The sequence below is a fragment of the Bombus flavifrons genome, chromosome 3 (genome assembly GCF_040668555.2).
Source record: "Bombus flavifrons isolate JBK064 chromosome 3, iyBomFlav1_principal, whole genome shotgun sequence".
Lineage (NCBI taxonomy): Eukaryota > Metazoa > Arthropoda > Insecta > Hymenoptera > Apidae > Bombus > Bombus flavifrons.
Genome location: NC_138444.1, coordinates 2,355,364 through 2,378,980, shown reverse-complemented (window position 1 = coordinate 2,378,980; position 23,617 = coordinate 2,355,364). Strand labels below are relative to the sequence as shown.

General features: G+C 40.1%; 3 protein-coding genes across 9 annotated transcripts in view; 1 reads left to right on the top strand and 2 right to left on the bottom strand.

Annotated features, from left to right (window-relative positions):
• Positions 1-23,617, bottom strand: part of LOC138190152 (short-chain dehydrogenase/reductase family 16C member 6) — a 150,585-nt gene that overhangs the window by 113,563 nt on the left and 13,405 nt on the right. The gene's annotated exons all lie outside the window — the stretch shown is intronic.
• LOC138190135 (nuclear pore complex protein DDB_G0274915) lies at positions 315-2,811 on the top strand. 2 transcript variants are annotated; one of them, XM_069132699.1, is made up of 6 exons: positions 319-594; positions 676-721; positions 794-965; positions 1,043-1,129; positions 1,198-1,432; positions 1,535-2,811. In XM_069132699.1, the coding sequence occupies exons 1-6, from the start codon at positions 516-518 to the stop codon at positions 2,692-2,694; spliced, it is 1,779 nt and encodes a 592-aa protein (XP_068988800.1). In that variant the 5' UTR covers positions 319-515; the 3' UTR covers positions 2,695-2,811. The 2 variants fall into 2 exon arrangements, with proteins under 2 accessions (XP_068988799.1, XP_068988800.1); XM_069132698.1 differs by having other exon boundaries at positions 315-594; positions 1,198-2,811.
• LOC138190121 (serine-rich adhesin for platelets) overlaps positions 2,924-23,617 on the bottom strand; it is a 58,678-nt gene continuing 37,984 nt past the window's right edge. Inside the window, exons 1-9 of one of the 6 annotated variants that reach the window (XM_069132654.1) lie at positions 14,751-14,945; positions 10,924-14,666; positions 10,556-10,752; positions 10,262-10,468; positions 9,938-10,195; positions 9,809-9,856; positions 3,657-9,733; positions 3,330-3,449; positions 2,924-3,261 (exon numbers count right to left, since the gene is read on the bottom strand). In XM_069132654.1, coding sequence (XP_068988755.1) covers positions 3,175-3,261; positions 3,330-3,449; positions 3,657-9,733; positions 9,809-9,856; positions 9,938-10,195; positions 10,262-10,468; positions 10,556-10,752; positions 10,924-10,943 — 7,014 coding nt within the window. In that variant the 5' untranslated portion in view covers positions 10,944-14,666; positions 14,751-14,945 and the 3' untranslated portion in view covers positions 2,924-3,174. Of the gene's footprint in view, positions 3,450-3,540; positions 9,734-9,808; positions 9,857-9,937; positions 10,196-10,261; positions 10,469-10,555; positions 10,753-10,923; positions 14,683-14,750; positions 14,946-23,617 lie in introns of those variants that run through there. The other 5 variants (XM_069132653.1, XM_069132652.1, XM_069132651.1 and 2 more) reach the window with 5 other exon arrangements.

Sequence of the window (23,617 nt, the reverse complement as noted above, 5' to 3'; positions counted from 1 at the left end):
ATTCAATATGAAGAATCAAATGATATTCTTATCACTAATCAAGCAAAATTATCATTTGCTTAAATTGCTCTTTCAAATATTTCTAACTTTTTATTACAGATGTAATGTATATTACTCTTCTGTTAGGATATCAATATCATAAAAGTTTATGATATTGCAAAGCTCTAACTGATTGTGACCAGAACTAATTGTAACTGATCAACCACGTGGTCGACTATAAAAGTTACTAGATTTAAAAGATAAATGCTTTAAATTATAAAAAATAAACCAGAATTATAGAAATTAACGTTTTACATTCGCATATTTGTCTCCGAAGATTGATAAACCTGTATCATGTAGAGAGTTAGATTTTATAAAATCAGAATCTAAGTTCGCAGGTTGAATCGAAATAATCACGTCCTCTGGTGTAGATCATAGGACCTACACTTCGGAATTGTGTACGTGCATAAGTGAATAGAATTATCGATATGACAAGGAATACACAATAAGATTAAATGGCTTGAACCACATGCAAGATGGTTGTTTGTAAATACTATCGACAAGGAAATTGTCGATTTGGACAATATTGTCAATTCGAACATATAAATACTTTTGGTAAGATATAAAGTTTATATAGTACAGAAAATTATATTTTTCTCTCTTTGATGTTTAAACATTTTAAACATCGTTTTATAGGAGGTAATAACAAAGTTGACTCTTACAATGAGGATGAATATATTGCGTAAGTATCATAACATTATTTAACAAAGAATGCCAAAGTATGGAATTAATTTAATTTTTATCGTAAATCAAGGGTGTTGGTTGCAAAAGAAATGCTCAATGCAGAAAGAGGAAGACAATGGTTACTATCATGTTTTGCACCATTTAAGGACAAACCGTGTATTCCTGGCATGGAAGATTTGTCTCCGGAAGAAGTTCGATGGGAGATGTACCAAGCTCAAAATAATGGGATGGTAGATCAGGCAGTTAGTATACATAATTATTTCTGTTTGTTATAAAGTTATGAATTCTTTCAATATCTATGTTTTTATATTTCTTTCAGAAATTACATTTCCAACAACTGTGTACAGATATGAAGGCAAAAAGAGAAGCTTTCAAGAATCCTACCCGCGAAACACTAACTAAACTTGTATGTAACATCATAAAAAGTTGATATTGGTCGTTATAAATGTAATTCAAAGTATTTTTATCTTCTAGAAAGAGATTCTAGGTACAGGACACAAAAATGCCAGGAATGATAATACATCTGGGAAATCCTCTAGTTTTGCTTTTGCAACTCCTCAACTTGGACTTCCAAGCAGTACTCCATCCTCCAATGTATTTGGAAACAAGACATTTGGAACTCAGAGCAATCCATTCAGCGGTGGTTTCCCGCCCACCAGCAATACATCAATCTTTGGGAGAACATCTACAACTTCAAATTCTGTATTTGGTAGTACACCAACTTTTGGCAGTAATTTAGGAGTGTTTGGTGGCGGTACCAGCACTAATACTGTATTTGGTGGGATTACAAACACTTCTACATTTAATGCAGGACAAAACACGCAGACTTTTGGATCGTCTGGCTCGATTTTTGGCGGTGGAGCTTCCCAACCCGTTTTCGGGCAGCCTAGCATATTTGGAACCGGCAATCCAGTGAACAATGTTTTCGCCAGGCATGAAACGTCCCAGGCGCCCATATCAGTATTCAATAGCGGAGCAACATCTTCTCCCTCTTTATTCAGTGGCACTTCTTCTCAATCTAATGCTTCTGTATTTGCCGGAGCTAAAACTTCTACTGCTAATCCGTTTGGCGGCTCTTCAAATTTACAGACAACTAACTCCATCTTCGGATCGACTCCGTCCACCGGAACCTTCAGTTCAGGCATATTCTCGCAGTCTGAAACACCTGCATTTGGGGGAGCACCAGTATTTGGTGCTTCAGCAACTTTTGGAAACAATCCCAGTTCGATATTTGGCGAGAAACCGGCATTTGGAAATTCTGGTAGTATTTTCGGCGGGTCCAGTACCACAACACCTGCCTTCAGTTCGGCACAGCCTACAACCGCTTTTGGCGTTACCACTTCTACATCTTCCGTAAATCTATTTGGAAATGCTCAGGGTACCACACCCTCTATGGCCACTTCCAGTGCTTCACCATTTAGCGCAACACCTTCAACGACTACGAGTCCTTTCGCTACCGCAAACTCGCAATTTGAAACCACCAGTACGGCAGCCTTCTCGAAGCCTACGTTTGGGATGGCTACGGAAACTGCGGGTGAAACGTTTGCTACTACAGCTACTTCCTCTAGCACACCGTTTGGTACTACAAATACCGGAGTTACTTTTGGTACACCTAGTACCACCACTTCTCCTTTCACATCGACGATATTTAGCGATATAACAAGCTCACCATTTAGTCCTACGAGCGTTACGTCTACAGCTACAACCACAAATTCGTTTACACCGCAGCAACAACAAATTACTTCTCCATTTGGTACTTTTGCACAAAATCAAACTTCTAGTACTGCTACGTCTACGAACGAACCGTTTGGAAAATCGACATTCGGAGTAGCGCTGACGGCAATCATTATTGACGACAACATTTATTCGTTAGACAATCAACTAACAGATGACGAGAAGAACATGTACATGGCGGAGAAATTTATTTTTGGAAAGATTCCGCTGAAGCCGCCTACCAAAGACATTAGATAATGCAGCGTGAAAGTGGTTTAGCTAGGAATATACGCTGTGATACTGGTTTCCTATATTATTCCTTTATAATTGAGATAAATCACAAGATTATAGTAATAAATAATATATATTTACCAACAGTGTGTCAATTTTTATATAAAATTCGATGAAATCCTCTTTTAACGAACTAATGTGAAATAAACTTGACAACGTTTTCAAATTGTAACAAAATATACAATAAGATGCAAAATTTGCGTTGGTACAAGTTATTTGTAAACTCATTTTTAATATCATTCATCACTCACCTTATAATGTAATACAAAATCAAACATATCGCAAATATATATCAACCTCTTTTAATTTAATCAATTACACGATTATTTACATATATACAATAATAGAATGGTTAATGTGTAATTTCTCATACTTACATCATCATCCATACATTGTCATAATGATAATGTAAGTATGATACACTACACTACATTCATACTTACATTATCATACATTCTTGTAATGAATCACTCCAGGAGGAGGTGGAGGAGGAGGAGGAGGAACGCTATTACCAAATTGACTTTCTTCCGACACCTGAAGACAACGCTCCTGTTTAATTTTAACTCACAGGGAATACTAAATTCTTTGGTTATTAAACAAACCTGTGGTAAATGACAGAGAGGATTCGTTGTATAATTAGTCCTTTGTGCATAAGTTGCAGACTGATTTGGCGGCTGCGACAAGCCAGGTGGTATACTGTTTGGTGGTTTATATCCAGTGATCTAACAAATAAGCTAAACAGTTATCCAATGTGCCACTCTAAGCGGTAAAACATCAATTCTAATCCTTTGTACCCATCTTTTTATTTGTCACCTTCAATCATTTTAAAGGGAACCATCACTTGATTGCGAGTTTAATATTATCGATAGGGCATTATTTTATGGACAATTTGAGAACAAAGGATTAGAGTGAACAAAAGGTCCACATACTTTGTCATTCATCTCTGGGAAAATGGTACTTAAATTGAAGTTGGTTAAACTCGTGCCAGAAGGATGATGACTCATAGTCATATGATTGCCGGCAACGATGCCTCCTCTTGGCATGTTTGGATTCATTGGAAACCCAGCTGTTGCTACCGCAGGTACACCCTGAGGACCAGCCACAGGTGGTGGCGGTGGTAGACCATTTACCGCTTTGGTATATACATTTGTCTGTGTGTGATTCTGATAAAGGGGGCTAGCGTGTGGCGGCGGTGGCGGCGGTAAAAATGTAGTAGAGTGATGATAATCTTCTAGGGGTGAATTGATACCAGACAAAGGAAACTCTAAGTTTTGCATGGTTCCATCGAGAGCTTTTCTTTTTGCTTTCTTTGCGTTCGTAGGATATGGCCTTTTATCACAATTTTGCTGCTTTCCATAATGTTGATGGTTCTTTACGTTTGTATTCACGTTTGAAGTCGAGGTTGTCACGGTAGACGAGGATGAAGAGGTGGTAGTTGAGGTAACAGTCACATTTGACAACAAGAAGGCATTCGTTTCCATATAGTCAGTATTATCGTGCAATGGCATCATGTAACTGGTAGGTGTGTTTGATATACTGGTTATAAAATTCGAAGTGGGATAAATATTAGCGTTAGAAGAGTATGTATACGAATTAAAGTTCTGGTTCACCATTTGCCCATAACCACTTCCATCATCCGCATTTGAGAAATAATTAAGGGGCATGACTGCATCCGCAGTGGGCAGGCTTGTTTGAAACTTGTTCTGCGAATAATTTGTGGAGAACTTAATCGAAGCGTGTTTGTCTTGGTTTGTGTCATGTACGCTACTATTAGTCCCTATCAGTGCCTCGGCTGTGTAATTGCTCTTACAATTCCTGTTCCTCCAATGAACGTTATTCTGTTGATACTTTTGCTGTTGTTGCTGCTGTTGCTGTTGGTATCCTTGTTCAGGAAAGGTGTGCCCGGACGATTTCTGCTCCTCGTGTCTTTGATGTAGTTGATCATTACCTGATCCTTGTTTGCGGATGTCCATCTGCCTTTTACTGTTTCCTCTGGGACTAGTATTGCTTTTCCTTTGGTGCTTCCTCGCCTGTTGTTGTTGTTGTTGTTGTTGTTGATGCTGATGAGCATGATGATGATGGTGGTGATGGTGGTGATGGTGCTGTTGATGGTGTTGCTGATGAGATTTTTCAGCTTTCTCGTGTTCCACCAATTGACTCACTGAAAGGAAAGAGGATCCAGCTGTTGGATGCTGGACCGTCTGATTATTCAACACAGTATGAAAATCGCGTCCCACAACATTTCCTTCTTTATCCTTGATGGAATCTTTACTCTGATCAGAAGGTACTCTCGAAGGTACTTGCCCAAATAAGAAATTCTGCTTCTCGGATATATTGGTACCTAAATCTAGATCACCGACCAACGTTGGAAGACTGGAGGGTACGATATGCTGATCTATACCCTTGACTGGTTGACCTTGTTCAACATGAATGCTGGTTTTCGTGGGAGACCAGGGGAATGGTTGTTCCTCGGAATAGAACACTTCTGAGGTTCTTTTTGGCTCGCTCTGCAAGACCGGTAAATTGGAAAAACTATGAGCTGCGACATCGTAATTGTTATAAAATTGATTCGCTGTTCCTTGATTGTAGGATGGTGTTTGAGCAAACAGATTGTTCTGACAAAATTCTAGCTCCTTTCCAATAGGTGGTAAAATAATATCGGCAATATTGGCATTATGTTTAATCTCTGGGGTCATCATCCAATTTACAGGCGCTCTAATTGCGTGTTGTTGCTGGTTTCCTTTCGACTTTGTTGTACTTTGTTGCTGTCCATGTTTCCCATCGTTATTGTAAGTACCGCTGTCATGTTGAAGAGATGGGACCTGTCCTTGGACCAAAGGTTGATATTTATTCTGACTTTGCTGCTGAGATTTGTCAGGATATTTGAAATTCGAACTTGTATAAGTCTCAACAGGGTACTTCATTTGCGCGCTAACTTCGGACAAATCAAAGTTTACTTGAGAGTCATAGTTAGACATTGGATAGACTGTCTTGTCCTGCTTCGCTGCCATGGATTGATGATTCTTTGGTCCATGTGGCTGTTGCTGTTGTGATTGTTGCTCCATACCGGAATATTCGTTTTGAATATACTCTGATTCCATTCCATACTTAGACTTGTTTTTGTTTTCCGTGCTAAATTTGTTGTAATCATTGTTGTTGGAAGAAGTTTGATTTTGCATACGATTTTGCTTACTAGATGGTGGAACATTGGTCTGAATATTCCTGGTTTTAGAAGGATCCACGAAGGACTGTTTTTGTGTTTCCATCCCCGATTTCATTCTTGATTTGTCCATATTAGCCATAGTAGAATTCACAGAAAAAACATCGTTCGTCAACACGTTTGAGAAATTTGGATTTTCTTTATGGAGGGGAACATAACTATAATTCTCACATATCGTTTTTGCCTCGGTATTATCAGTTTGACTTGGTCCCTGCTCAAATTGTACCAGATTATTATTATTCCCTCCGCCTACAGGAGAAAAAGTCGTCCAAGACAAAATGCTGAAATTGGAGGAATTATGAGCAACGGTGGTTGTTGACTTTGCATGATTTTCAGTAACCGTACTCTGCTCATAGTTGGACGTAGCCACGAACGACGTCGGTTGTTGCGAGTAACGTGTAACAGGAGTATTCTGAATGAGAGGTTTGTTGCTTATATTATTAGAAGAACTAGTGTTGATCTTCTTTGTATCTTTGTTAGAATAAGTAGAATAATTTTGAGTCTCGTCCCTTTTACTTTGATATATATTGTCAGTGTTCTGATTCAAAACACTCTGCTCGGCCTGGGTGCTCATAGATTCTTTCACTCCATAGGAAAATGTTTGAGCAAACGGATCGACATCCATCTTTTTTGCAGAATTATAATTAGTATCACGTCTATGACCTTGTGGTTCCTGAGCTTTTGATCTCAAAACATCGTTCAATTTTTGATCCTGATTCACGACATTGGTGCCCGAAGAATCAGACTCCTTGTTTATCTTCGTATAACTGCGTTGGAAATGATCCTCGGATGAGTTTGATATCGGATCCTTCGAAGGGTAACTCGGATTCCTGTTGGACGTAGTTGCGTTACTACTCCCTGTCGAATACGAATCCTTTCGAGGCAGATTTTTATTCTGATCAATGGTGTAATCATTGTGAGAGTTCTGAATAATATGATCTTTCTCATGAACTGAAGTATAATTCTGATGAACATTTTGTTGAGTAGTTAGAACGTGACTATCTTTAGGCTGTGATTCATAGACAGTCTGTATGGGTTGTGAAGAGAGAATTGGTAGAGTCGCTTCTTTAGATCGCATTGAATACTCTTGCTGGATATTCTGAGAAGGAGTGGGAAGAACTCTGTCTATATGGCCAGTATAGTTCAAACGATTATTGGTAACTATGTTAGAATCTACTAGAGGATCCTTGCCATGAACCCCGTAAGCAACACGGGAACCATGAGATTCTTTATCCTTCATATGAGAAGTATATTCCATTTGCATTGTTTGTAAAGGCAGGGACGAAGTATTTGTTGTTGTGTTAGTATTAATCAAATGAGAAACCAGAGGTGGTGCCTGGGACACATCTGGAACGACATTTTGAGTCAAACCAGATGGATTCGTTTCTTGAATCGCCGAACTGGTACAAGAATTTGCATTCTGTTGCAAAGTGGTCAAATTGTTCTCGACGATCGTCGAGTAACTCGATAAAAAATCCTGAGAAGTGCTATATCGAACATTAGTGTCACAGGTTGATGCCTGTACAGGACAATTAGTTGGATCTGGTTTATTTGTAATAGAGACTGTATTAACCTGAGAAACAGCAACATTTTCATTAGTAGTATTTGTGATTGCATTTCTCAAATTTGTTGTTAGTTGGTTCTGACAATTTTCTCCCGTTTCTGAAGTATTGATAACTGAAGTAGTACCTGAAGCATTTGAAATAGAATACATAGTCGCATTGGAGAAAGAACTAGAAGTTGCAGACTTTTCTACAACAATTTTATAAGGTTCCCTGAGAGGTTCGTCGTTTATAACTTTGGGCAAGGCTTTCGCAGTTGTAGTACATTCCACCATCATGTTCGGTGACACTGTATCGCTCACGGGAGGATTTATAGTCTTTTTTTCTTCGCATGTTACTTTTAGACGTTTTTCTACGGTAGAATGAGGTGGTGATGCTGCCTTTAGCTTAAAACTGTTAGGCTCCATTGCCCCGATCTGTAGAAGCATGGGTGGCGTTTGACTATGATATTTGAAATCCTCTTTCATTTCCTCCTCTAAGACTTCTGTTTTACCATTTAGCGAAGACACTAATGGGAAAGCCATTAAAAATGCTGCTGTAGGAGATATAGATTCTGGATTGTGAGAGCTGGAAGGAACTTGAAGAGATGCAAATATATCGTTTGAAAGATCAGAATGAAGACCATCGGCTCTATTACCAATAGGTACAAAAGTATTCTCCGTGTTATATGATAGTGACGATTTTGATACTTCGTCCTTTGATGTTTTTGCTATCTTGGATTCGTCCTCCACTATATTAACCGGAAGTAATGACGATGACGGCGTTGTGATATCTGGAGTTTGAACTGCAGTACTTGTTTCTGGTTTCAAAGTTGTTGTGGTATTTGTATCTAGATTTAGAATAATTTTATTACTTTCTAAGTTAGTTGTTGTTCCCTCAACAACCTCTGGCTCTTTTGGCGCCACCTGTAAGAGATTGTCAAATTCTGTATCAAGATTACAAACATCTTTCATCTTTTTAGCCACAGGATTTTCAACCGTTTTTGTTACTTCTGTCAAAGTTGATTTAGAATCAGAACAACTGATATTGTTGCTTGACTTTTCCAGTGTACTGTTTATGGGAATGTTGAAATCAGTTTCAGGTGAAACTGAAACATTTTCATTAGAAGATTTTAAGTGTTCGTCCGAGAAAGTGACTGGGGATGTTGTATGCGAAACTGATGCGTCTCGACATCCTTTTGTCTCACAATGGATGCTATCCGATGTCAGAACCTCCGCTGATTTTGAAGAGTCAGAAATATCCTCCTGGTTAGTACCACTGGTACTTAACAAAACGGAACATTCTACGTTCGTTTCTGTATTTTCTTCAGAATCATTCAGGGAATTACTTTTATCTTGTTCTTCATTCGTTTCTTCACCTATTTTTTCTATAACGTGTTTCAAACTTTCAATAGATTTACAAGTGACAGCAAAATCCGACTTCGATATAGATACCATACTCGCTGAGTTGTGTTCACGGTTTTCATCCGTTTTTCGTTTTTTATCACTAGGTTCATCCACACATCCAGCTTCTGTGCTTGCACAACGTTTAAGTACAGTTTTCTGCACAGAATTTGCGTCTTCAACATTTTTTGTGACTTTCTCTTTTTCATTCTTTTCTTCAACGGTTTCTGTAGGCTGTTGATTTTTAGAACCCTTACTGTGACTTTTGTTGGCCTTCAACCTAGCTTCCATCTCCTTCTTAGATCCATGTTCTTTATATTTTTCTGCTTTTTCCTTATGAACCGCCGGAATAGGAACTTTATATGTCATCGTTGTTTCCGTAATCTCCTTACCCTTAGGCAAAATGCCTTTGTGGCCACCTATCTTTGTTGCATTGATTATGTTCTTCACATTGGATGTCCAATTTTGTGAATCCACTACCATTTTCGTGCGAATACTAGGGACCGTATTGAGCGTAACTTTCTGAACCGTATTAATCACAGCTTGATTGCAAATGGAAACAACCGGGTTTTGTACACGATTTGTCAAAGGTTGCATCACGATCATTTGATTTTGCTGACTGTTACCGAGGATTATGGGATTCGCTGGTTGTTGCTGAGTATTTACAATTATGTTCGACGTCATTGGAGTTACTAAGGGCATTAATTTACCACCAGATAATATGAGGGTATTCGGGGTCAAATTAGTCACGGAATTATTTATACACTGCGTTAATGATTTTTTCTCCTCCTTTTTCTTCGATTTCCTTTTTACCTTTTTTTGAGATTCTACTTTTTGCAATGCTGAAACAGTATTTTATAATTATATATGATAAATTGATAGAAACTTTAATGTGTAATTATATTTTTTATACCTACCATCATTAGTTTTGCTATTTACTGGACAATTGACTGCTATGTCACAACCTAATTAACAAAATAGTAAGAAGTACATACTTTCATTATCTGAAACAAGTTGTAAAACTAGAGTTAAGTAGAAATGTTTACTTGTGTTCGTTTGACAACATTCTGGTTCTTTGGATCTTGTATCTGATGCATTACTTGTAGCCTCTGAATTATCATCATTGCTGTTTGCAGAATTTACTTGATTCTCTTGATTTTCTAAGGAACAACTATTCACATCCTTAGAAATATCGCTATTTTCGATTGATTTTTTACTAGACGAATGAGAAGAAGTAACTGATTTTCTCTTAGAAGGCACTTTGAGTTCTGCAGATTTCTCCCGTTTGCATTCAGAATTCTTCACTGAAATCAAATATCTTTTACAAACACCTAAACCCAAAAAAATTATTTCTCATTTACAAATATTACCTTTGTTATTCGTAACCTCTTCCGTTTTGCTGAAATACTTTTCTGCATCCTCTACATTAATTTTATTCGACCATTTCAGGGGAGATATCTTTTCAAGGGCTGGCTCTGCTGGCACAGAGATACCAGCTTCTCGTAGAAGAGTAGATAATAGTTGAGTACGAGAGAAAAGCTGAGTTACAAGTTTTTTCAGACGAGCCAATTCCTCCTCTATCATCAAAAATATATGATAAAAATATGAAAAAAGATAATCTCAACTACAAACAAGTTACAGTTATCGTCAAAAAACTTGCTTACTATGCGCTTCAGAGGCATGAGCAGAAAACAACTCCTCTGTACGGCTATGGAGGTCTTTGATATACTTCGATGCGTGAATCAGGATGTCGACCTTGTTGCGTTTGCGACCCTCCTGATGCGGGGGCAAAAGGTCTGCCAGAGTTTTGAAGTAAGCGTTCATACGTTTTCTTCTGTCTCGCTCCCATGTTTTCGCTTTGCTGAGAAGATGTCCACGTTAACGAGCGGACCATTAGTTTTTCTACTTTTTATTTTTTAATTTATTTTTTACGTTTGTTCGTTCTTGTTCCAGAGAAAAAGACGCAAAGAGAAGGGGAGTAATCTTGGTAATAAAAGTGGTCGAGGTTAGAAGCTGGCTAATAGACACTTACGTGTTCTCTTTTCGAGGCATAATTTATCCTGTTGGCATCGTTTCGCGTGAAGAACGCGCCGCGGGAAGCGCTAATGCGTCACTTGTAACTGACATTACAAACATTCGTGGATTCCCGTCGAATTTCTGACATTTCGACTCTTCAATTGCCTCGATCGCGGAGTACGCGAAATAAAAACTCTGCCGACAGGTCCCGAATGTCACGACAATCATTTGAACCTGCCCGCCCTCTATCGATTTCCTTTCACGCTCTTTTCACTGCCTTTATCAGGTGTCATTATAGTAGGTATCACTACACTTTTTTTATCAATATACGTATATTAAGAAAATTCGTCAGATCTCTACTTTATCTTTGTATGTTCAAAACGTTGCAGTCGATAAAATCGCACAAAATCTATTCTTAGAAGCTCATAAAATATGTATAGATGTATGTGCATGTATAGATCAAAAGTTCATTGCATGAACATAATTCTTTCTATATAAAACATGCAATTGTCAATGTACTCTGTTGGATAATCAAGTGTAATTCCTTCCCCAATCCTTGAAATGAGATCTTCGATAAAAATTCCTTTAATCCTCTTAATTTAGTCAATCAACGGATAGTTTTTCATTAGGGCCGATCAGTAGCCTACGAAATATAAGTGCATTCTCATCAACCCGATATTTTGTTAACGGGAGGCGCCAGCAGATTGTGCAATCTCAATGAAGCGTGGTATGATCGCCGGACGGTGGAATATAGTTACAGAGATGCGTCGAAGCAGAGTCATACGTAGCCACTATGCGAAATGCATTCGAATGTCAACACAAGAGAGAGTGAGAGAGAGAGAGAGAGAGAGAACGCCTTGAAACCGGCATTAATACAAATCGCCGATGACAAGTGCGAATATTATACGGAATAAAAAGTAGTTGTGATAAAAAAAGAGTAAAAATAAAGAGATACTTCATAATACATAAGATGAGGCCAGATACATGCGAGAGAAATAATTTTTGCACCGTTGGTAAAGCACGATTCTCGCGATATAGCGCTTCGGTCGTTTCTATATCCAACATGGCGGCGTGAATATGTATTTCGAAAATTTCAAGACAGGAATTCTGCAGACTCGACAGCGAAAATACCCAGAGGCCGTACCCCAACACGCCGCGACATATTTTTTCCACTTTCATCCGAAACGTTTGCTGCGGGATTTCGAGCGTTTTCTGTGTGTGCCGTTTATTTGGCAACGCCGCACTGCTGCATATTTCACTGTCAGCCTGTTTACAATAAAATTAACTCCTACTCGTAAGGAATAAACAGAATACGCATTTAGCGCGAGGAATAAAAAGAAAACGAAAGATTCACCAGAGGGAGAGTAACGTCGACGATTGTAAGCGTGCCTACGCTGCATCCTTGTGAACTGTAAAGAGGTATGGCATGACTCGTTAGAAATTTGGACGCCATTACCGTTACCTTCATCGTGTATATGCGCTTGCGTTTATTCGAGAAAGTAACTATAATCTGTCCAACGAGCGAAGTGAAGACAGTGAAAAGAATCACACGGTCAAAATTTAGGGAAGAAGAACAGGGTCTGATTCGCAATTCTGGTATTTTCGAAAATAGAACTTCTTACATGTGAATACCGAACGTATCGTCTCAGCTCTAACTGCTTGCGTCAAAACACTTTCTACGATGTTGCACAGTAATCCTTGAAAATCATAATTTACTAGCGACTATATACCAGCCAAGATCCGAAGTATCGTGTGATAGAGTATACATTAATTTCTATTTCTAGCGTTTAAATAGTAATGAATATGAAAACTTCGTTAGGTTAATCGATACAAACTAGTCAACTAGCTAGCTAAAAGACTTTCCTCCCGTTCGATGGAGGCGAGAATAGGAGAAAACAGGACGTGATTTACATCGAACCCGTGCGTTTAGACGCGGTTGAAATCAGGATAAGGTATTAAATGTTGGATTTCCAAGCAGAATATGTACAGTTAACAGCGAAGAATCGCGCGATTATTCAACAATTAATCATCGCGGCAGCATTTATACGCGCGGCCCCGTGCGAAACTCTAGTTTTCAACAGTGCAGCGTAGCGCGTGCGGCACTAATTAATGATTTAAGCAACACGCGGCCGAGTTTCGCATGTACGCACTCTCACGCATCTACGTTTACGTTTGCTGCCTCCGGAGCCGTGGCCAAGGAATGTGCCGCGGTATAATTACGATGCTCCCGTGAGAATCATTTATACGATTAACGGCTCGCCTTTCAGGAAGCGCCCTCGAGGAGAATCAACGTCCGTGGCTCGTTCGCGTTTCTCTTATTTCTCGCTGACTAACTTTATCCGTTATATTTATACGACAATTTAACTGCGCTAAATCTTACATCTGAACATATATATATGTACGTTACACGTGTTCTTTCTTTGGATGATTGCATAGGCAACGATTGTATAGAACAACAAAGAAGAAATATAAGAGAGAATGGTAAGTAGCGAGAGTGTTCTTCGATGGCCCTGAGCGATCGATTAGTTCGATGCCAGCTATAGAATTCATCGCAGGCGAATCACGATATCATTGCAACGTTACTAAACAAATTTTTAACGACAGCAAGATTATAGACTCGGTGGCGTCTAAGTTTCTGGTGGCTGGCAGATTCTGTGAAGAACTTGATTGCCGCGGCGTCTACATACGGTCGTGCCAAGATTTCATGGTATCTAGATGTTTCAAAACTTGAATTTATAGTGGCGCCTTCGCCTACGTTGAACTTTCCGGTTTCTTACGCTCTCGTTACGTACTTGGTTCGTAAAAATTGAAACTAGCAGATGAACGAACCAGCGTATCTCCTTCGTTGCACGACAACGACCCGCGATTGGGCACACGAGGGAAGAGGGTAGAAAGCCGTGACGACGTGAAGGGAATGACGCGACGACAAAAGCCGATAAGGGAGGCGGTGGCGGCGACGGTCGGTGACGACAAGGAGAAAAATTCGTGGCGTGGCAGCCGGTGTCTGCAGGATTTCGCGTGGGTGGCGAGAGAACGGCGGAGCGAGGCCAGCCGACACTGGTATTGATTACGAGCAAGAGACCGCACCCTCTGCCACCCTCCGCTGCCCTCAAGGGGTTGGCCAACCGCCACCGCGACACACGCCGCATCGAGAGAGAAATCCTGCGCAGTCGTCGTCCCCGAATCTCTGTGTTTGCCCCTGTTCAGGCTCCGACGATTAATTCCAACCCTTCTTATCAGAATTTTCAACTAGGAGGTTGCTGACTCTCCTGTCGATCGATTCTTCTAACTTTTTACAATTAACTGGGATTTACTGATAATTTGAAATGAATTGGAAATTTGGCAGGATAACTTGGGGACTATGTGCGTCATATGGAAGCTGTTTTTTCCGATATAGAAGAGATTGGTATGATTAAGTTATGTAATGTGTCGCTAGGAAGATAGAAGAGATATCAATGCAATATCAAAGAACTTTGCAGAAGGATAATCTGTATAGAATCTGTGTGCAGTTACTATGGTATAAAATGGAGGATACACCATGTTCGCGTTTTGGTTAAAGAAGAGGGAAGCAACGACCCTCTAAAACCGGGGATGTAGATCCAATCAGAGCATTGCTCTGCCTCTGTGCGGATGATATGGCAGTAAATGTGCGCAGCATCCCCTCTGGACCAACCCCCAACCGGGCAAAATGGCGGAAATTCCACGTTTCGCTTCATCGAAGTCTCCAAAGATTCATCGCGAACGACATCTATTTACTACCTATCACGACAACGTACTTAACAAAGTACTCAGATAGAAATCATTAAAGTATTTGTTATTCGAATATCGAACTTTGCCACTTACATTCACGAGATTTGAATCTTCCATATGTCTGTTATAAGTATTCCAAAAGTGTTATAACATCAGGGCTGTTTCGTTCGTCCAACGAGCGTAGCCAAAGTCGTCTTTCTCAAGCAACCTTTCAAGACTTAACGAATCGATTCGTTAGACACGGCCTAGAGTAAACAAGCCCGTATACATAATTCGATTGACGCTCACCGCCTCGTATTAATATTAATAGTATCATTCTCCCCTCTCCATTGCTCGATATCCCTCACTTTTCTTACCACCTTCCTTTTCACCTTCTTCTTCCTCTTTCTAGCTCTCTGTATTCTTTCCCATCTCCTTTTTCTTCTTTCTTCGCGTAGGGAACGAAGACACGTCGGTTGCCAAGCGTCTTAGACCAGTGCGCGGGAAAATGTAAATAGGAAATGCGAGGACAAAGGAAATGAAAATACCGGACGAACACGTGGATATAATAAGACTCTGTCCATTTTTTGCAGCGTAATGCAAAACTCGACACCAAATGGAAATTACGCTGGCTACGTTTTTCTATGCACGACGAGCTCACCTGACACTCTTCCGCAAAGGTCAAAAGGTTCTTTATGAACAAGGTTCTCACTATCCGGCCAAACTGCATATGTAATGTATATGCTTTGCTCGTTTCTCTCTCTTCCATGAATCGTCGCGATCTCCGTCCTTGGCCAGCCTTCGACGGAACACAGCCGAGATTTTGCGACACCTCCGCGGACGCTTAAACGCTTGTTTAAACAATCAATCCCCCCCATAAACGTTCGCCGTGTTGGAATTTCATCCGTGCAAATCTGCACGTGCATCGGTAGAACGTCGTACAGCCTTGCCAGCAAAAGCGCTCGTTTGGAATTTCTATAGCGAACTCCACCGCTCTTTGTTCAGATTAATCCATTAGGGACCAATATTGCATCAACCTAATATCTTGTTTCTAATTTTTACTTTTTCTTTTTATTTTTCTATCCTTTAACGATGTTAAAACGATGTTCGAGTCCACAAGGACACATTATCGCAAGTACATAAAATTTAACTGAGAAAATTATAAATTATTTTCGCTATTCTGGTGGTTTGTACCTTGTTATCTTATTGTTGAAAACTGTTTTTTTAGGATTAAACGAAGAATCTAATCGCCTCGAAGTGTTCAAACTTACCCAACAATGTTAACAAAAACTCATTAGAGGATGACACGTAAAACGCTTCCATAAAGAGACCAGACAACGACGACGATTTAATCAACTGGTCACGTCTTGGTAACTTTGTTGCAAGCAGCCGGAAGTCGAGAAGAAATTCCACTAGTGGCGAGGTTCGTTCCTTCGGAATACCGTTCGATTTGCTGGTTAATTTTCCTGTTGTATACCTTGCGCCTTCTTCAATTCATCAAAAAATTCAGTTAACCGTACCTTATTTCTTTCTATATTCTTTTACCTAATTACACCTGAACGTGCAACGTCCAATCGATTATATAAATTTCTATGTTTACGAACGTTGAACATTTTCAAGGATGATTCTTTTAAATATAAAAGACGTTTAACATCGTTTTACGGTTCCTAGTTTGGACAGACCAACGGAATTCCATGGTTAACCTACTCTTCCAATTAAAATGAGGTCAACCATACTTAACAAGGCTTCCCATTGAGTCATGTTTCATTGCTCGCCGTTTAAGGAACAATTCAAACGTGACTAGTCTCTATGGTCACTAAAATCGAGAAAATCTTTGGAAAACTGTAAGACAGCGTGTGTCACGGGGTGCCATAACCATAGATGAGAAACATCTAGGACGTTATGTCGACGCAGCAGGAGAACGCGACCCTTGGTGACGTCAGCCTCCTCGTGGCCTCTGTGGACTAATATGGCCAGACCGGTCGGTCCCTCGGGGCCGCTCGTGTAGGTAGCCTCACAAATGCGACTACGGTCTGCTACAGCTCCTTTCAGAACTATCAACTGGATTTCTGATTGTAAACGATCGTGAGACTTTTCTACCGCTTTCGACATAAGAAAGATCGATGATTTTACATTCCATTGCTTTTAGAATGCATCGGACTTAGGCTCCATTCCACGTAAATTACATTGTGCCACCTAGATCTACGTATACGTAAATTGCATCACAACTTAGGTTACATGGAATTCAGATTACGCTAGATCCAGGATACTGTAAGGAGATGGCATAGAGAGAAGGGAAGCGCTACGCTCTATCGCTCACCATCACACGTATATGATCTTATTTGTATATGTGACGTTTTCGGTCGATACGTGTACTTATTTTTACAATTGTATTGGATCCATCAGAAATAATCAATCAGATCCGCATTCCTTTATCCGAACCAGCTTCTCATTTCCACACCGAGTTACTCTCGACTCGAGTGGCTCCTTTTTTCGGGTTTGGGTTATAGTCGATTCGAATTCTTCTGAATATACCTGGTATTGAATTAAAATACTTCTCACTATGTTACCATACAGACCCAAACGAGTCAGGAAAATGCAAGCTAATTTCTTCCACGTTGATCGTTTGACAAATAATCGTAAATCGAACAAACTAGTCGACATATAAATCAATGACAATCTTCTAAAACCTGTTGCATTATTGCTTCCCGAGTATCGATTAAAACGAGACCGTATATTATTCGTCAAACTCGCTTGTCGCTCGTAAAAATTCTATGCAAATTCGTTGCCCGCTAACGAGTACGACGTGCTGTCCGTTACCATTCCAGAACACTTACAAATTTCTATCTGCATCGATCTACTTTACCCTATTCACTTACGATCTCCTCCATGTAGATTGCATTGGTCCTATGTAGGCATGAGTGAATCTAGAGTTCGCTTGATACCATTATTACACTATACTTACTACTATTAAATCTACAATGCATCGTACCATTGAATCTAGAGTACTCTGAGTCTAGATTTCATTGTATCTAGTAGATTGCATTCAACTTTAGTTATACCGAATACGAATGGTTTCGATCCTAAGTTCCATTGAATCTATATTATACTTCAGCTAAATTAGAGTAGACCCGCAGTGGTCGAAAATGATCAACAAGACACAGCAGGATTAACGACGTAGAAGATTCTCTGTTATATCGAAACAAATTTTAAAGCAGAAGAAAGTAAGGAATATTCATAGCGAGAAGTATGGCAACCAGAGCTCGTGTGTTCTCCATCGTCTTGTGGCTTGGTTCCCCACTACTAGAACGCGACGGTTGGCAAAGCTTTCCACATTTTATCAGGCCGTTAATACCGCGCGCAACGAAGAAAGATAGGGTGTTTACGTGGTGTTACGCGGCGAACCGTGACACCCCGGCGCTGTGCTGGTTCGATTGGTAAAGACTCGGCGATAACCTCTCTACGAATCGGTTTCGCGATCCAACAGAGTTTCTACTCGTGTCGATGTATTTATAAACCTGATTCACATATCCAGCCGCCTCGCGACATCGAATCCTTGAATGCGTGAACTGCGGGGCCGGTTGCTATGCCAGAATAACGATTACTGATCCGCAGAATCTGTTCGTTGACGTAGTTAGACGTTGCTATGATTTAAGGTGGTAGGAGATTCAGTTCGGATTCGAGTTTCATTAGATTTCGCCTCTGTGGTCCGATCACCGAATGAAGCGACTCGTTTCAAAATGTTTATTCGATGAAGAACCGTGGGGTCGTAGATCGCGATGCGCTGTCTTTTAGATTCCTTACGCGAGCCTTACATCTAGGATGCAAATATTCTAAAATATTCTAAACAATGTTAGGGCTGGATTTCACCGGATCTAAATATATAATACACATATGTAGATATCCTTATATTTAATCTACCTTGGGTCAATCCAATATTAAAGTTAAATTACACCAGTCCTAATCCACGATAACCCTAGCTACTACTGGCATAAATCATTCCATATTTAGATTACTCTACATGTGTATCACGCGAATCTCCATTACACAATAGGTAGGCTTCATTTTCCCCTTCCATCGATCATCTATCACAAACTCACAATTATAGAAGAATCTCGAACGATCCAACGACCGAATCGACGTATAAATCCTACCAGAGACGCAAGTATAATCCGATAATTTCCCCTAGCAAAGAGCAGCAAAGGTTATCACTCGACAAGCGCCCAAGTTCCCCCAGTTGAAACATCGAGTTCCATAAACGGTGGATAGCGACCGGAAGGCACCGCTAACGGTAGCCTATCGGTTTCGTGGAAAGTCCCGGAGGAAATCATCTATCGTCACCTCCGCTATGAGGTTCGTGGCTAATCGAATGCCAACCGAAAGAAAACGTCGCCACACTGCCGCCACCATTAACTGTGATTTGAAAGTAAGAAGCGTACAGGCAAAGCGGAAGCAAGCGTCCCGCTGTCGATGAATATGTAGGTTGGCCCTCGACCTCGTGCCTCTATATGCGTGTCCTCCGCCGTGTATACGCTAGATAGGCTTGCACACGGTCGTTCGACGAGCTTCTATGCATACACACAAGGGTGATCTATCGATAACGAGGCTCTCGATTAACCTTTTATCTCGCTTGGTCATCGCAATTCTGAACACGGGGTCCCCTTTCATATGAAGAACAGAATTTAACGGGACGATATTCTTGAATTTAATTGCAGGTCAAAGATGGTGTTCTTGCTACGCGTTCGAATAGACAGAGGGGAAAAAGAAGATGCGAGAGGAAAGAGAGAAGAAAAAACGGGGTATGAACGATGATTTAGGCCGGCTGTTTTGAATTGTATGAACAGTATGTAATAAAAGTGGTTGTACAGCGCGAGGATTTTAAACGGGCAAACATTTAAATGCGGATTTCATCTTTGAATAATGCATACGTCGGTATGGTGGATCGCGTCGATATTTTCCGAGGACGTTAGTTACAGAGGAGAGCTACGTCGCACCGGTAATTCTACATGGAGAATGAGCAAAAATATCCACGTTGAACAATGCCAACATCGTTCGTCTCGATCTTTGGAGATCGTGGTTCGCGAGTTTATTTCTAGGTAAACGTGACCGGCAGAGATGTTTCAAGGATTCTGCGGATTTTCCGGATTAGGAATAAGTAGAGTTCATCAATGTTCGGGTAGAGTAGAATTGAAGTAAGATAGAAGCTGCAAGAATTCTGATACGTGCAACTTACGGAGCTTAGATTATTTTAGAAATTAGAAATTGAGATTTTGTCGAACTAAATCCTACTAAACTTAGCTTATTACGAACTTAGATCCTAGTTCTAGAAGTCTATAAAATCTAAGCTGTATGGAATTCTAAGCTAATTCCTAAGCTGTAAGGTTCTATGAAACTGAAATTTTATAATACCGGAATGCTATCAAACTTAGATAGTAAATAACGAAATGGCCTATGAAATCTAGATGTTGCATAACTTACGTCTACTATCTAAATTCGATTTCACTCGATTCAAAATTACGTATAACCTATCCTCACCAATGTGGCATCTATCAATGTTAGAAAACTGTGACACGTGTCTCATTAGCCGAATCGATCTATCAAGAACCCACAGATGGACCGCCGAACGAAATCTTGCTCGGACAGGCGTTAAAGAAAATTTTAACGTAATTTTATGCGCGCATTCCTTCGACGGATTTACGCCCACGAAGAGGAAGAGCCGTGTCGCTCGTGAACGCGACTACGCCAGGCAAAAGCCGCACAGTTTATTTTCGACGTGAAGAAGTTTAAAGTTAGACAAGCAAGAGTACGTGCCTCCTAGCGTACGCTGTTACTCCAAGCCAAGTACAAGATCGCTGGCCAACGGTAAACTTAACAATAACTACACGACAATTCAATTTACGGTCGTTTCAAGTCTTTTACATGAACTGCCTATATTTACATAAAAAATTGAAATTTTCTACTCGCGAGTACGTAAAGAAACTCCTTAAGAACCTTTGTTCGAAAGGAAATCGATCTTCGTTTTATAAGAAAATTTTCACAAAACCAAATTTTTATCTTTAACCTTTAGCTAAGAATTTCCTCGCTAAAGTAAAATGTCCGATTCTTTTTTACGAGCTACTTGAAGCATAAAAAAGTCTTCGGAAGAAGCAGAGGTCTCCAAGCAATTTTTCAAACTCCTTTTCCTTTTCTCAAGGACCGCAGAAGTCCCTAAGAAGCGAAGAAAGAAAAGACTCGTTTCGAAGTATCCAATGAACGAGCATCTATCGATAAAAGATTAATCACGGAGGCATAGAACGACGAGCTAATAATAGTGACGAATCCGATGTCTCTTTCCTCTAGTGTACACCAGTCGGCATAACACGCGTGTCGTTACGTGTTTACGATCGCAAAGCAAAGTGCGAACCTATCGCAACCTTCGACCCGCTGTTTCAGATTTCTTGCTAGCCGCGTGCCGCAGGAGCCGTTCTCCGTGTTGCGTAATATCCTCCGTCTTCCTTTATTTTACCATCGCGCTATACTCGATAATACCGCAGCTATAAGTATCAATCCTTTGAATATTACCTAAATAAATAATTTCAGCATTCAATGAAAATGTCGCTAGTAACAAAATTAATTTTCCGTTAAGTCTCCGTAATATTTACACGTACACGCACACGCACGCACACACACACACAAGGATACTTATCCCGCGCGCCAGCTATAGATTCATTTTAGCATTTTAATAAGGACATAATACGAACTTAAACGAACAGAATTCGAGCAATTTTCTGAAAACACTAAATATTCTATAAAATACTTTCAGTGGCGAGTAAAGTAAAAAATATGTCAAATATTCAGACACTTAGACGTCTACTCGCTTGTAGATCAGAGAGGCATCGAACGCCAGCAAAAATCGATTATTCAAAAGGAGATCCAATCCTCGAGGCACGCATGGAGCCTGGCGCTATAATTGCAGAGCGTGTCGCGGGGCGCGTTATTAATCGTTTCGCGAGAGAAAAACACCGGTAATTGCGTGTCCCTGGCTGAATGCCTGAGCAGCAGGTGCGGGAAAAGGAGAAGAGTTAAAATTCTCCGTTCTGCTTGGCGAGCAACCGCGCGAAACAACGCGTGTTTCTGCCCGCTTAGAATGTTGTCTGGCCAGTTCGAGTATTAATAGCGTCTGATTTTCCGCGTTTGTTCCCTGGCCTGTGATTTTCTCACCAATAATCGCTTCGCTTTCCTTTCCATTTTCGTGTGCATTACCTTCGGCATTCCCCTTAAAGCGAAATTTAATTGGTAGATCGACTCTACATTTTCTACGTGGCTATTCCTTTCATAATTTTTCTCGCGTTTGTCTTTTAATGGAAATCTTGAAAAAAATCTTGTATAATCATAGACACATTATTAAACAATTTGTGTACCATTAAATAGATGAAGAGGATTCTAAACGAATTTAGAATGGTGTTTCCGATGCACTGTCCGAGTCCGAACACGTTAATGCCACACAAAGAAAGAGCGTTCCTGCGAATGCGACACGTGACGTTGCATGAATCGAGAGCCGTACCGAGTGCCAACTGCTGTCTCGTTGGACTTTCCATGTCGTTTGCACGTATCCACCTCTGCCGGATCCCCTCGTTACAGAACCTGTCATTCCTATTAATTTCTGCCTGTTATATTCTCAAATTTCGAATCGACCAAAATGAAGCTTCTATCGAATCTCTTCCATCGAATTTAAACGTCCGTGGTAGCAAAACGACCGCGGTTACACGACTCGTAAAGATAAATCCAACGAAACAGAATTTTAATATTGTAACAAACTTCAATCCGTTCTATTGATCTTGGTAAGAAAGAGAGTGTAATCGAGTCCGATTCCACGTAACTAGGCCCAAACTAAGATCAGCGACAACAAACGGAGAGGACTTGGACAAGCTTAGGAAGGAATGCAGAAACAACGACGACTTCTGGCGGGGCAAGAGTTGTTCGACGAGTCACCGACGCGGCGCGACGCCTCGGACTCTCATTTGCAGCAATACTCGCGCCTATGACCGTGGAACACGGTTATAGATACATCGGGGCCACCGCGAGGAACGAGATCACCGGTTTGCTCTCTCTCGGTCTTTATCCAATCGACTTAATCGACTATGCGCGTCCCTCCTCGTTGCCGCAAGGTGCGAGTACCAACGATGGTCATTCAATTCGATCTCCTTCCATCGAGCGAGTCAGAGAGAGAGAGAGAGAGAGAGAGAGAGAGAGACTTTACGTTCCAGCAATTTATTCGTATAGGGTGCGGCGAACATCTCGATGCAATGCAGTTTTTCTTGCGAATTCTGAAGAAATGACACATTAAGTGTATGCAAAACCGACAATTGTTTCTTCGCTGTTTCAACCATAAATCTATGTTGATTCTTAATATTGAATGTACCGATTTGTAATTTGTGCGTGTTCCAAGCTATATAATGTACATATCCAATCCATCAGATCAAGTCCATAAATTGAAAAATGGAGAAAGATAACGTTACAGATATTATTTTTTAAATTAATTTTCGAATTTGTTATTCAAATCATCTGCTTGTGGTAAATAGACTTATGCAAGTAAATCACCCGTTCCTTGAAAATCGAACGTTAATTATGTTATTTATGCAATGAAATTGAAAAAGATTTGACAGTCTTTACAGAGGCTTTACATACACGTGGACGATTATAATTAAAATTATATGTCCTCGATAAGAATCAACGGTAATATTATCAGAAGCCACCTGAGTAGTTTTAATTCCGATAAGTGGAAAATCGTAAGCTTGCGTAATCAAAGAATTTACTTTCATTAACGCGTTGCCATTAACGCAAATAAATACAAGGAATTCTCATTTCCTTAGAATCACTGATAACTGACGTATCTAATTATACTTTAATCACAGAAAGATGTAATATTACGTCAGCGATCATTGGTGTATTAATTATTAATACGACACAAATTGATCAAATATAGTTCTCAGCGTTATTCG

Bases quoted from the DNA above. Each gene is read 5' to 3' on its own strand.
- LOC138190135 (XM_069132698.1), top strand. From the start codon at position 516: ATGGTTGTTTGTAAATACTATCGACAAGGAAATTGTCGATTTGGACAA. The intron at 722-793 runs GTAAGTATCATA...TCGTAAATCAAG, and splicing joins AATGAGGATGAATATATTGC to GGTGTTGGTTGCAAAAGAAA. The intron at 966-1,042 runs GTTAGTATACAT...TATTTCTTTCAG, and splicing joins ATGGGATGGTAGATCAGGCA to AAATTACATTTCCAACAACT.